This window comes from Leucopleurus acutus (assembly GCF_964270905.1).
Source record: "Leucopleurus acutus genome assembly, chromosome: 3".
Lineage (NCBI taxonomy): Eukaryota > Metazoa > Chordata > Mammalia > Artiodactyla > Delphinidae > Leucopleurus > Leucopleurus acutus.
In genome coordinates, this window is record NC_139145.1 from 4,424,597 (window position 1) to 4,436,796 (window position 12,200).

At 45.5% G+C, this 12,200-nt stretch overlaps 2 protein-coding genes across 3 annotated transcripts in view; one reads left to right on the forward strand and one right to left on the reverse strand.

The window, feature by feature from the left end:
* The window catches only part of SAFB2 (scaffold attachment factor B2), a 33,202-nt gene extending 31,730 nt beyond the window's left edge, over positions 1-1,472 (reverse strand). The window contains exons 1-2 of the mRNA XM_082836823.1: positions 1,247-1,472; positions 11-98 (exon numbers count right to left, since the gene is read on the reverse strand). Coding sequence (XP_082692949.1) covers positions 11-98; positions 1,247-1,432 — 274 coding nt within the window. The 5' untranslated portion in view covers positions 1,433-1,472. The remainder of the gene's footprint in view (positions 1-10; positions 99-1,246) is intronic.
* A 378-nt stretch (positions 1,473-1,850) lies between these two features.
* Positions 1,851-12,200, forward strand: part of SAFB (scaffold attachment factor B) — a 34,531-nt gene continuing 24,181 nt past the window's right edge. For both annotated transcript variants that reach the window (XM_082837260.1, XM_082837261.1), the window contains exons 1-2: positions 1,851-2,131; positions 5,219-5,303. In XM_082837260.1, the coding sequence (XP_082693386.1) occupies positions 1,943-2,131; positions 5,219-5,303 (274 nt within the window). In that variant the 5' untranslated portion in view covers positions 1,851-1,942. The remainder of the gene's footprint in view (positions 2,132-5,218; positions 5,304-12,200) is intronic.

Consider the following 12,200-nt stretch of genomic DNA (forward strand, 5'->3'; position numbering starts at 1 on the left):
AGGCGGATACCTTTAACGCATTTCTTTGTCGTCCTCTTGCTCGTGGCTTCCAACGCGACGCCAATTTCATCAGGATCTTGACCTTCTTCCTTAACCGCCTATTGGGAAGAGACAAATTTTACAACGTGGCTAAGAGCTGCAGGACAGACACTGTTCTTCCTAGGTAACAACTTCCCAGCGAACAAGCGCAAACCTTTTCTTGCAAAGAGCAACTCTGGTTCTGGTTATCTGGGCTGCCAGCCCCAAAGCCACAGGAAGAACCCAGCGTCACTCGGTTCTCTCCGCAGAGGCCCCCCCACCCAAAAGACAAAGAGATGTGTGAGGTGGGGCTCCACAGAGTCTGTGACGAGTCCCGAAATGGTCCCTAACCTCCAAACTACCTCCACTTTAAGTCAACGATGCAACACACAAGAGAGGCTGCACTTGGTCTGGCACGGGCAGAGAGGGCTGCGCGCTGTTCCACAGGCCACCTTTGACCTCGGCGGAGGAAGAACACTGAACGAACTGGGTAGAGGGCAGATGGTGGTTCCAGGCGACAGTGCCTTTCGCGTGCCTGGGGACTCCGCGCTCAACTCACAAGGGCCCTACTCTCAAGAGCCTGTTCCCATCAAGGCGATGACACCTCCCCCCAACGCCCGGTACCCAACTGTGTGTTGAGTGCTACGAGGTGGGACAAGAAAGAGAGAATGGTGCGACACAGGGAGTCACGGAGGTACAACAACACTTAGGAAGGGTGGGCAGGGTGGCGACATCTCAGACAGGCCCAAAATGACAACAAAGCCCCAGCCAGATGGAGACCTGGCAGACGAGCAGCCCGGTGGAAGGCACGCTAAGAGCAAGGTCCTGAGGCAAGAACAAGCACAGTCCCCCCGCCCTTCCCGGGAAACATCAAAGGCTCTTCAATCATCCGCTCCGCAGGGGACAAAACTGAGGCGCGGGGAGGGGACGGCACTTGTCCAAGGTCACACAGCCCCGGGAAGGGTCCAGGGGCCACCCTGCGGCTAAAACGGGCTTTCAGCGCACCGGAGGCGACCGACGGGAGGGAAAGGGGGAGGCAAAGCACAGCGAGGGGCGGCGACGGGCCAAGGTCACACAGCCGGAGCCCCAGGGGCCTGACAGCTCGGGCCGGGATCGGCCACGAGAGAAGCGGACCGGGGGCGCCCCGCCCGGGGGAGTCACGGCGACAGGCCCGCGCGGGGGCGTGCCCCGGCCTCAGGCGCCACCCCGGGGCCCCGGGCCGCCTCACCTTCTTGAGCCGCTCCATCAGGACGCTCTTGTTGCCGCCCGTGTCCAGGTTCCGCTTCTTCAGCTCCGCCCGCAAATCGATCACCCGCAAGTCACTGAGCCGCCGCGTCCCGACCTCTGAGGCGCCCGAGACGACAGCGGCTGTGCCAGAACCCGAGTCACCGGACCCTGCCAGAGTCTCCGCCATCCCGGGTTTCCCGTCTCTGCCACCTATTCCACACACCGCCGGCGGCTGTAGCTTCTCTGAGCACAAAATGGCGCCGCCTGAGAGGAAAACGCACTCCCTTCCTCCCGCCCCGTTTTCCGGCCGCGCATGCGCGCCGCCCGGATCAGGGCTCTTAGCAGCAAGCGGGCTCGCGCGCCAACCAACCGCACGTGTCCAGCCACAACGCGCAGGCGCCGTAACCGCAGTACGCATGTGTCCAGGCAGTTCGCGGCGGGAGGCCGGCGAGACGACACGCGCCTGCGCGTATCCCCCCTCACCACACACACCGCTCCCTCCCGCCCAAGGCTCTCACCACGCATGGGCAGACGCGACCGGGAGCGTCGAACCCACGCCGTGTACGCCTGCGCAGAAGCGAGGCGCGCCGGGGCGGCTGGAGCGGTTTCTTCGCAAGCGGCGCCATTTTGTGCTGGGAGCCGAGATAAATCCGGCCCGGTTTTCTGTGAAGTGGGCGGCGGAGCCAGGGTCCCTGGAATGGCGGAGACTCTGTCAGGCCTAGGCGATTCGGGTGCGGCGGGCGCAGCGGCTCTGAGCTCCGCGTCGTCGGAGACCGGGACGCGGCGCCTCAGCGACTTGAGGGTGATCGATCTGCGGGCGGAGCTGAGGAAACGGAACCTGGACTCGAGCGGCAACAAGAGCGTTTTGATGGAGCGGCTTAAAAAGGTAGAGCCGGGGCTCTGGGGGTGGGCAGGAGGTGGGTCGGGGGACCCTCGCGGCCGCGACGGGGGCCTTCTGGCGTCGGGGTCCGCCCCCGGCCCCGTTTGCGGCCTGCGCCGGGCCTGGCGCCCCGGGCTTCTCCCGGCTCCTCCCAGGCCCCGGCGGGAGCTTCGAGCCCCGCCGGGCCCAGCGCCGCATCGGGGCGGGAACAAGAAAAAGAAAATCTCGACGCGAACGGGGGAGGCTGGGGGTGACGGGTGCATCGGCCGAGTGCTTGTGTTATCCGCATCAGCTCCTGCTTTTCAAGGGCTTTCTTCGGCTCGTTGCATTCCGGCCTCTGAAAGTGGTCGCGGAACCCTGAAATCCTCGCTTCCTCCGCGGCGTTAGGGGACTCGGCCAAGGTCACTCGGCCGGGGTGAGGAGGTCGGGATTTGAACCGAGGCCGGCCGATTTTCTGAGCCCGTGTCGGCCGCGGGGGCGTCCTCTGGGAAGAGAGATGCTTCTTGATCCGTTAGGGCCCAGAAGCCTTGAATAGGGGATTAATTTTTAAAGTAACCATATCGAGGGAATACTCAAAGGGCGGGGGGGAATGGGGAAACGGCTTAGGGATTTGCCAGTACGGGCTTGGGGATTTAGCCTGGAGGGAAAAGTGCTATTTGTAATAACCACCAGAAATGAAACAGACTTGGGGAGGTTCTAAAGGCTCCGTCAGATCTGCACGATCTTGAGCGTGGAAGACATTTAATCCCTTCTGGGCCTATTTCTCCTTGTGTCCAGTAGAAGAAAATAATAGTGTTTTCGCGTTAGGATTAAGTAAAATGGCATGAAACGGGCTTGGCGTGTTGCCCAGCGCATGTAAACACTCGAGGTGCGATCGCTGTCACGTTTCACTTTTTTCTCTGTGCCACCGCTTGGTATTTGCAAACAGGGGGTTTTAACCCCCTACCTCGAGGGTTCTGCGAAGAGCAGGGAGTTAAGTAAGTGTTTGTGCCCTTCTGCTTCCCCTGTGCTTGCCTTGTTCTGGTGGCTTCTTTCTTTTTGCCGCCTAGCGACTCTTGCATGGGGACTTCTCCTGTGTACTCGCTAAGCCTTGTTACCTGTCCCCCAGCCCCGAGACAGTGCGGTTTGTCACTCATTCTACCCTCCGGCCTCCCTAACAACAGAGGATCAGAGTTTTACTTATTAATTGCTGTTTAGAGGAAGTAAGGATTATTTCCTATTACCTGGATGAGGAAACTCAGGCTTGAGAGTAGTGAGTTATTTGCTCCGAGTCAGTTGGGCCTTTCTAACTTGAGTCTGTTTTCTTTCACTATGGTTACTAACTTCCTTGACCCAGACGGGGCAGGCGGTTCATCCACTGAGATGTTTACCTGGAGAAGATGCAAGGAGGGTGAGGGTTGGCACCCGGGGACATGTGATCCATGTTGTTAGTAGCCACAAGGCCTCCTATCAACAAAGTCAAATTGGGGGGCTTTAGCCTTTATTCCCCCAGATAGTCCACACGCCTGCAATGCTGATAGGATGGTATTGAACCTTCCCGTCAGGCGGGGGTTGAGACTGGTGTGATCTTCCATCACTAACGTCTCTGAGGGGACAAACCCATCCCTTCTTCCTTCTTTTCAGTTTCTTAGCGATGTGCTCAAAATACATAAAAACCATTAGCATATATACCCATCTGCTACCCTGCCCAAGCAAGTCTGGAAGTACTGATGTTCTTCTCTTGTACTTCCGTTATCTAGTTTTTTTTTTTAGGAAGGGCAAAGGAGGGAAAGGTGGGGGCAAAACACCAAGTGTAATTTGGCAAGGTCTGTAAGGATGACTCGTAGCCTACAGTCCCCCCTAGGGATGACCCTGTGAACACTACACCTAGAGGAGACACACTGAGGGGCAAACTGGTACACCTTCTGTCTGGGGTAGTTTTTGGATTCTCCTGGTGATGTTCCAGAATCTTCTGTCTCCAGGAAGAGAGTGAAAGACTTTATGTTTGTGCTTTCCTTGATGCCAGGGCATAACTCCAGTTCTTCCTTCTGGTTCTGGCTTCAGAGAGAAGGGAGAGGTTTCTTTGTTCCTGGTACAGGTTAGATGTGGAGCCTCCACGCTGCATTCTGAATTTAGACTTTTCCAAGCTAGGAAACTCCTCATAATCTTCGAGACTTCTGAAACTGTTTACATATAAAACAACATTTGAAATGGGTTTAAACAGAGTTTGAGAGTCCAGTAAAAACAGGGTTTTCAGTAAAACCTAACTGTGAAGCCCAGTGTCTATGGATATCAGTATTGACACGCTCAGTCCTGTTTGTTTTGTTGTTGTTGTTTTTTCTCCTGAGTGCCTCCTTGGTGCCTGGCACAGTGCAGAGCATAAGTGGGGGCTGCTCAAGTGAAGGACAGGCTCTTGGGATGGGGAGGCGGGACTTGCCAAGAGATCCTTATAATTCTGTATCCGATGAAGCAGGCCCCCTAGTGGTTGACGGCAAGGCCTCTGGAGTCAGTCAGAGATGATTGTGAAGGGATGAGGTAGTACGTGTCACATCCCATACCGTGCCACACACAGCAGGAACTCAGGCAGTGAGTGTTAGTATTCTGTACAGACGGTGCCTAGTACAGGTGTGGCGTGGAGAGGGGATCAGGGAGGGTCGAACAGCCCATTGTTGAGTGAAGTCATAGGTAACTAGAGAGTGTGCCTTTCCCTTTTTTGAGTTCTTTTGGGCCCAGGAATAGGATCAATCAGATTTTGGTGATAATGTTAAAAATAACCCTAATGTTTGGTGAGTGCTTGCTTTACATGGATAATACGAATTCTCATGACAGCTTTCCAGGGTAAGAACATTTATTAGCCCCATGTTCCAGAGTAAAAAATAAACTCACAGGGATTAAATAAGCCTGCCTGAGACCACACAGCTAAGATCTGGTAGAATCCGTCTAAATCCAGAGCACTTGCTTGCTCTACATTTTGAGAGCTTTTTCTACATTGGTAGAAAAAGAACGAATGAACAGGTGGGGAGAGGCCTTTTCCAGATCAGCACCCTGAAGCTTCTGTGAAAGTCAAATCTGTGTGCTGCCTTTTTGGGTGAACTTTTTTTACCTTCTCTCTAGGCAATTGAAGATGAGGGGGGTAATCCTGATGAAATTGAAATTACCTCTGAAGGAAATAAGAAGACATCAAAGAGATCCAGCAAAGGTATGGAGGATTTTATAAGCATTGCTAATGTTAGGAACGTTTTTCAGAACTGACTTCTTTTGCTAATGTGCTTGTGGACTGCCCTGTGAATCAGAAGGACCTTGAATGAAGGTTTGCATTTTCTTTCAAGATCCCTCCACTGTATTTTTGTTTCCATGGTTCTTGGGAATTCAGAGGATGGAAGAGGTACTTACACCTCTACTTATTTTCCTCTGTAGGTTTCTCAGCAGCCGTTGCTCATCCAGACTCTTAACCTTCTTTAAGTAGAGAGTGTTTAGAATTACTTGAGTCTCCTATTAACCTGACTTGTGCAAAATAACTTCCCTTTTAAATACTGCCTGGCCAAAACAGAGTTGTCACTTTTACAGACATTGCTTTCGAAAACTGCATACTGCATAAAAGCCAGATTCCACGTGGCATTAATGACCTTCACCATCTGCCCCAAATCTTCCCTTCCCTGCTTCCTCCCACACCACCTTCCTCTGTTACATATACCTTTAATCAGGTCCCAAACATGTGGTTTACTCTCTTGGCTCTCTGGGCCTTAGCTTATATGTTCTACCCACTCCTCTTCCCCATTTGTCTGCATTCAAGTCCTAGTTCATCAAGAGACAACTTCTGATCCCACCAACAGCAGGTCTTCTCTCCTTAGGTCCTCTGTGATGCCATGGCCTGAGTTTTAATGCTTACGTCTCATTCTGCCTTGTGTCACAATCAGGTTGTTGAGGACAGGGGCTGCGTCTTCCTTGTCTTTCTTCCTGCTTAGTATTTATTCATTGAGTTACTAATGGAATTCAGTGACATTCAACTACTGTTTTAAGAAAGAATTAGCTAAAACTGGGCATTTGGGCTGTCCTGAAAGTTCTCTTGGTAATTGGAGGTTTTATTGCTCAGGCCCCAAAATAAAACAAAATATTTTTACCTGGTCAGTGGTGAAGAATTGGGTGTGAAATGTCTGGCACCAGTATCAACCATGCTCTGGGGTATATAAGCTCTGGGAGAACAGCAGTCAGTGACCTCACTTTGGAATGAAGTCACCTCTGTGGTCCACAGTTCATCGAGCATTTTTGGTTTTGCCCAAGTCAGTGTTTTTGCCAAGGCAAAGAGTGCTGAAAAATCAACAGAGAAAGACAGTTATAGACTGGAAAAAAGTAGAGCCTGTGGATATCCTTTTTGCTTTCTTTTTCTTTTTAACAGAAGAAGAAATGCTTGTGTTAAGGTCTTTGGAAATACAAATGTGCATTAAGTAAAGTGTTGAAATTCCTTTCCATTCAGGAGGCAACCCATTATTAAAAGTGTGGGCATATTTTCCCAGACTTATCTATGTGTCTGCAGTCATCTAAAAATGCAGAAAGATGTGCACACACCTGTGTGCCTTTGTCTTTCCTTTAAAAAAATTGGCTCTACTACACACCATATTCTCTAATTTGTTTTTTTTCATTTAGCATGTTGACATTTTTCGATAGTGCTGAAAATAAAAAAAACTCATTCTTTTAACAGCTGAGTAGTCCTTCGTATGGTTGTACCACAGTTGAGCTCGTCAGTCTTATTACTAGACGGTTGGGGTTTGTTCCAGTTTTCAGCACAGCCGTGAACCAGAGCTATCTCTGCTGAAGGAATATGTTTTTGTTAACTTATTAGAAGTAGAATTCCGGGGTCAAAAGATATGTGCATTTTATTTTAAAAATAGCTACTAACAAATAGCTCTCCAACAGGCTGTACGGGTTAATATCTGGCAGCATAGGGGGTGGGAGAGGGTGCCAATTTCTTTAAATTCTCAATGCTGAATATTATCTTTTTTTTAATGTTGTCTTATATATAGAAGAAAAGTATTTCATTGTATTTATTTGAATTTTTCCACAGGTATAGTTTCCATTTACATTTCTTCACAGATTAGACAGTTTCTGATGATTGGCCATCTGTATTTTCTGAATTGCCTTTTCATGCCCTTTGCCCGTTTTTCTGCTGGGTTGTTGGTCTTATTGACTCTTGAGGGCTCTTTCTCTATAAAATGTCACAGTTGCTTTTTCCCTGTCTCTCATTTGACTTAACTAGTTTGTGGTGTTTTGGTCTTTAAAGTTTCAATCTTTAACACAGGCAACGCAGTCATTTTATACGGGTTCTAGATTTTATGTTGTATTTTAAAAGGCTGTCCTTTGCTTTAAAATTATTTTTTAAATCATTCCGCATTTTGGAGTGGTATTTATGGTTTTATTTTGAGTTCATTTGGAGTTTATTTTTGCATATGATGTGAGATAATGAGGGATCAAAATATGGAACATTCCTATCAGACTCCTCGTGCCCTTGCCCAGTCATAGTCCCTGCCTGTCCCTCGAAGGGGGGGGAGAATATGTGATTACTTTGACCATAGATTAGTTTTGCCTGTTCTAGAGCTTCAAGTGAAATAGACCCATTTAATACAATTTTTTTTATTTTGTTGGCAGCACCGCACGGCTTGTGGGGTCTTAGTTCCCTGACCAGGGATTGAACCCGGGCCCTCAGCAGTGAGACCATGGAGTCCTAACCACTGGACTGCCAGGGAATTCCCAATACAAACTCTTTTGTGTCTGGTTTCTTATGCTTGGTGTGATTCTATTCTGGAGTTTTACAGTACATATTGATATTTAATAGGGCAAGTCTATAAGTTCTGAATTATTTACAACTATCTTATTAGATTTTATCATGATTTTAACTGAAAATAATTTTTTCATCTCCCCTGTTTGAACAAACTCAAAGTGGTTTGAAATCTGATTATTTTAATCAGAATCCTAGAAAGCACACCTCAAGTAATCTCAGCATCCCCCCAAAGTAGTTTCACACCAATACTTTGTTTAGCAGAATCTTTTAAAATAATTATCAGCAAAATAATTTAACTAGAAAAGCAAAGTCAGCATCTTTGCTTTTTAAGCTGTTGCCTGATTCTGTGTTGCTGGATTGTCTTTGTTTCTTTTGATATAATTTCTTTCTTTTTTTTAGAATAACCATCAAATGCATTTTAATAATTGGCAAAATTTTGAACAGATACTTCACAAGAGAATATAAATAAATGGCCAGTGACCACATCAAAAAATGCTTGTCATTAGCTATCAAAGAAAATAAAATTAAAATGACTAGAAATGCTAGAAAACAACTACTAAAATAGCAAAGATATAGAAAAACAAACTCCCATACACTGCTGTAGAGTATGTAAAATGATGCTATTTGGGGAAAAAAATTGGCACATACTTACAAAATTGAAACTTCAACTAAAATACAACCCAATTATTCCACTCCTGTTTCTTTAGCCAAAATAAATGAAAGCATAGATCCACACAAAAATTTGAAAATGAATGTACAACGTATATTTTTTTTAGGAGACATAATTTCATACTTAGAAAAGATGCAAGAATAATACAAGGAATTCTCATATATCCTCATCCAGATTCCCCAAATGTTAGCATTTTATTACATTTGTTTTATCCTTTTCTTTCTCAGGACAGGTAAGGAGCAGGGAGAGAGAGAGAAAGAAAGAAAGAGGGGGGTGGAGAGGGAGAGAGAGAAAGAAAGAGAGAGATAAAATAAATGTAATATATATATATTTTTTTCCCCCTGAACTGTTTGAGAATAAGTTGCATGTATGTGCCCCTTTGCCCCTAGAGACCGCAGTATTTTCTAAAAGCAGGGACATTATGTAATCATACGTAATTACCAAAATCAAGAAATTAATGTTAATATAATACTGTAATCTAAGCTTAGACCTTATTTAGATTTAGCCATTTGTTCCAATAATGTTCTTCATAACTCAAAAGAAGAAAAAATCTAGGGTCTTTTCATAGCTTTCAGTTGTCACGTCTTTTCAGTTTCCTTTAATCTGCAACAGTTCCTAAGACTTTCTTTGTATTTGTGACATTACCATTTTTTGAAGAGCACAGACCACTTATTTTGAAGCCTGTTTTTCAATTTAGGTTTTTTTGGTTTGGTTTGTTTTGTTTTTTTTCCCCTCGTGATTAGGTTCAAATTATACACTTTTGTCAGAAATACCACCGGAAGTGTTACTTTTCTCAGTTAACCTCCTTAGAGGCACATCCTGACCATTTGTGTAACTGACTTGAGGTGGTATTGGTTGGGTTTCTCCACTGGAAAGTTAACTGTTTTACTCTTTGTAATTGTATCTATGGGGAACATACTTTGTGACTTATAAATATCCGTTTCACCCTCCACTAGTGTCAGCATTCACTGAGTCTCGTCCAGTGGTGATTTTCTAAATTTATCATTCCATCTTTGGTAGTTGGTTTTCTGCCATAAGAGGTAGCTTGCCCTTCTCCCCCACTTACCAGTGTGAACTTAGAGATTCCTATTTTATTCAGTAGGTGATAAGTAAGCCTTTATGATTATTATTTATTTTGATGTTCAGATTGTCCCAATGAGAGTCCTTCAGGCTGGCTCCTGTGTCTTTTTGACATGATCACTTCATTCTTTGAACACTTACTTTCTGGCACAAGACAGTGTTCCAGTGTCTGTTGCTTACCCTGCCCCACACTGGGAATCAGGCATTTCTTCCAGGTGCCCTCCTTCCTTTTTGTGGAGCGTGCTGTTGTACTCTTTGCTACTGGGATGTCAACTCCTTGGCCAGTGCTGGGTCTGTAAGGTCTTTTGGTCTCAGTGTGCCTCATGAAATTAAATAATGGTAAAGCAATCTGAAATAAGCCAATGACAGCTTAAGAAATGAGAAAAAAATATGGGAATTCCCTGGCGGTCCAGTGGTTAGGACTCTGTGCTCTCACTGCCAAGGGCTGGGGTTCGATCCCTGGTCGGGGGACTAAGATCCCGCAAGCTGAACAACGTTGCCACAAAAAAATAAAGCTCTGGCTAATATGAACAGTGCACCTGAAAAACTCACTAGCTAGTTATAATTGTTCATCACTTGATTCTTTTGCGTTTTTGAGGTGGCATTGATAGATCATCCACAAGTCAAAGACTTAAGCAAGTTATTGCCAGAAGCCATTAAAAATAGATATACTGTTCTTAAAAAGTAAGTAAAGCTAAAAGGAAATATTCTAGTAGCGTGACATGACTAATTTTGAGAAGGTTTTCCTAGATGTGGTGACTTGATATAAAGTTCTCAATTCCCCCCAAAGTAACCTAAAAGAAACTTTGAGATTTGTCTGTTCTAAAATTAATCAAAAACAAAATACACAAGAATAGCTAAAATTGAAAAACAGTGTTGCATACTTGCTCTCGTTTTAACGATAAGATATTGAAACAGAGTGGGGAGTTTAAGGATTTGTTCATTATAAAGGAAGCACTAAGGATTTTTCAGTAAACAATGTTGGAACAGTCGGCTATCTGGTGGTAGGGAAAATCTCTATTAACCTTCTTCTATGCAAAATAGAAATTCCAACTAGAATAGTATTTTTGTAATATAGTGGTAAGGAAGGCCTGAAATGAGACTTAAAAAACAGAAACTATAAAGAAAAATAAATTTGGCTACTTGAAAATTTTAAGCCTCTCTTAATAAAAGATACCATAAGTAAGATACAACAACTGGGAGAAAATATTACAGCATGTAAGCATCCAGAAAGCATTAAATATTCCTACAAATTAATAAAATAGACAATCCAGTTGACAAAGAACAACAGAGATTATGAATAGGCAGTTCACAGATGAAAGAAAAAACAAACAAGGCCTATATACAAGGGAAAAAAATTCCCTTGCTGGTAACTGAAGGAAAGCAAATAAAAATAGTGAGATATCATTTTTGCCTGTTACACTGGTAAAAATTTACACAATTCTCAATATCCCACATTGGCAAGGGTGTGAGGAAATGGGTAGTTATTGGAGATGGTAAATTAATAAAGCTGCTTTGGGAGGTTAACTAAACCAAGGAACTCCATAATATGGAATAAAAGATGGAAGTGAGTCAATATATAGCACAAGAAACTATTCCAAGGCCTTTATTGAGTAACAAAAGCAAGTTACAGAATGTATAGACAATATGATTCCATTACATAACAAGTTTATTTCCATTTGAATGATATATGTGTGTAAATCCCCAAGAAAATGTTTTGAAGGACCATCAAGCTGGTAACAATGGTTACCTTTTAGAAGTGCAATGGGGAGAAGGGAGACTAGTTTTTTTCATGTATTTATGAGGGTGGATCTTTTATTAATAAATGGTGTGGATTTATTTATTTTATTTATTTTTTGCTGCGTTGGGTCTTCGTTGCTGCGCACGGGCTTTCTCTAGTTGCGTCGAGCAGGGGTTACTCTTCGTTGTGGTGCACAGCCTTCACATTGCAGTGGCTTCTCTTGTTTCAGAGCGCAGGCTCTGGGCACGCAGGCTTCAGTAGTTGTAGCACGCAGGCTAAGTAGTTGTGGCGCACGGGCTTGGCTGCTCCGTGGCATGTGGGATCTTCCCAGACCAGGGCTCGAACCCATATCCCCTGCATTGGCAGGCGGGTTCTTAACCGCTGAGCCACCAAGGACGTCCCAATGGTGTGAATCTTTTAATGAGTGTATTTGTGTAATTGTGTGGATGTATTTATGTAGTCAAGCAAATTTTTAAAAATATTGGCCTTTCCACATGCAGCAGGCCACACGGGATACTGGGGGCATATCCCAGCAGAAGTCCAGGGAGGTGGTATAACAGGTGAGTTGGACGTAATTGCCAAAGCAGAAGCTTAACAGGGAGAAGAAACCAGAATCCCAGGCGAGGGGGCTGGGAGCAGGTTATGGAGACAAGCACTGAGCGAGGCCTGTAGTTTGGAGACTGCGAACATTGGAGGCATTTTACTCTGCAGAAGAAGGCTTTGAGGGGTACCTTTTCCCTTAGTACCAAAAACAGTCGCTTTAGTTTTTGCCAGAGTAATATTTTTCATTCACATTAATTTTGGATTCGTTTAGACACGCTGTTTTTCA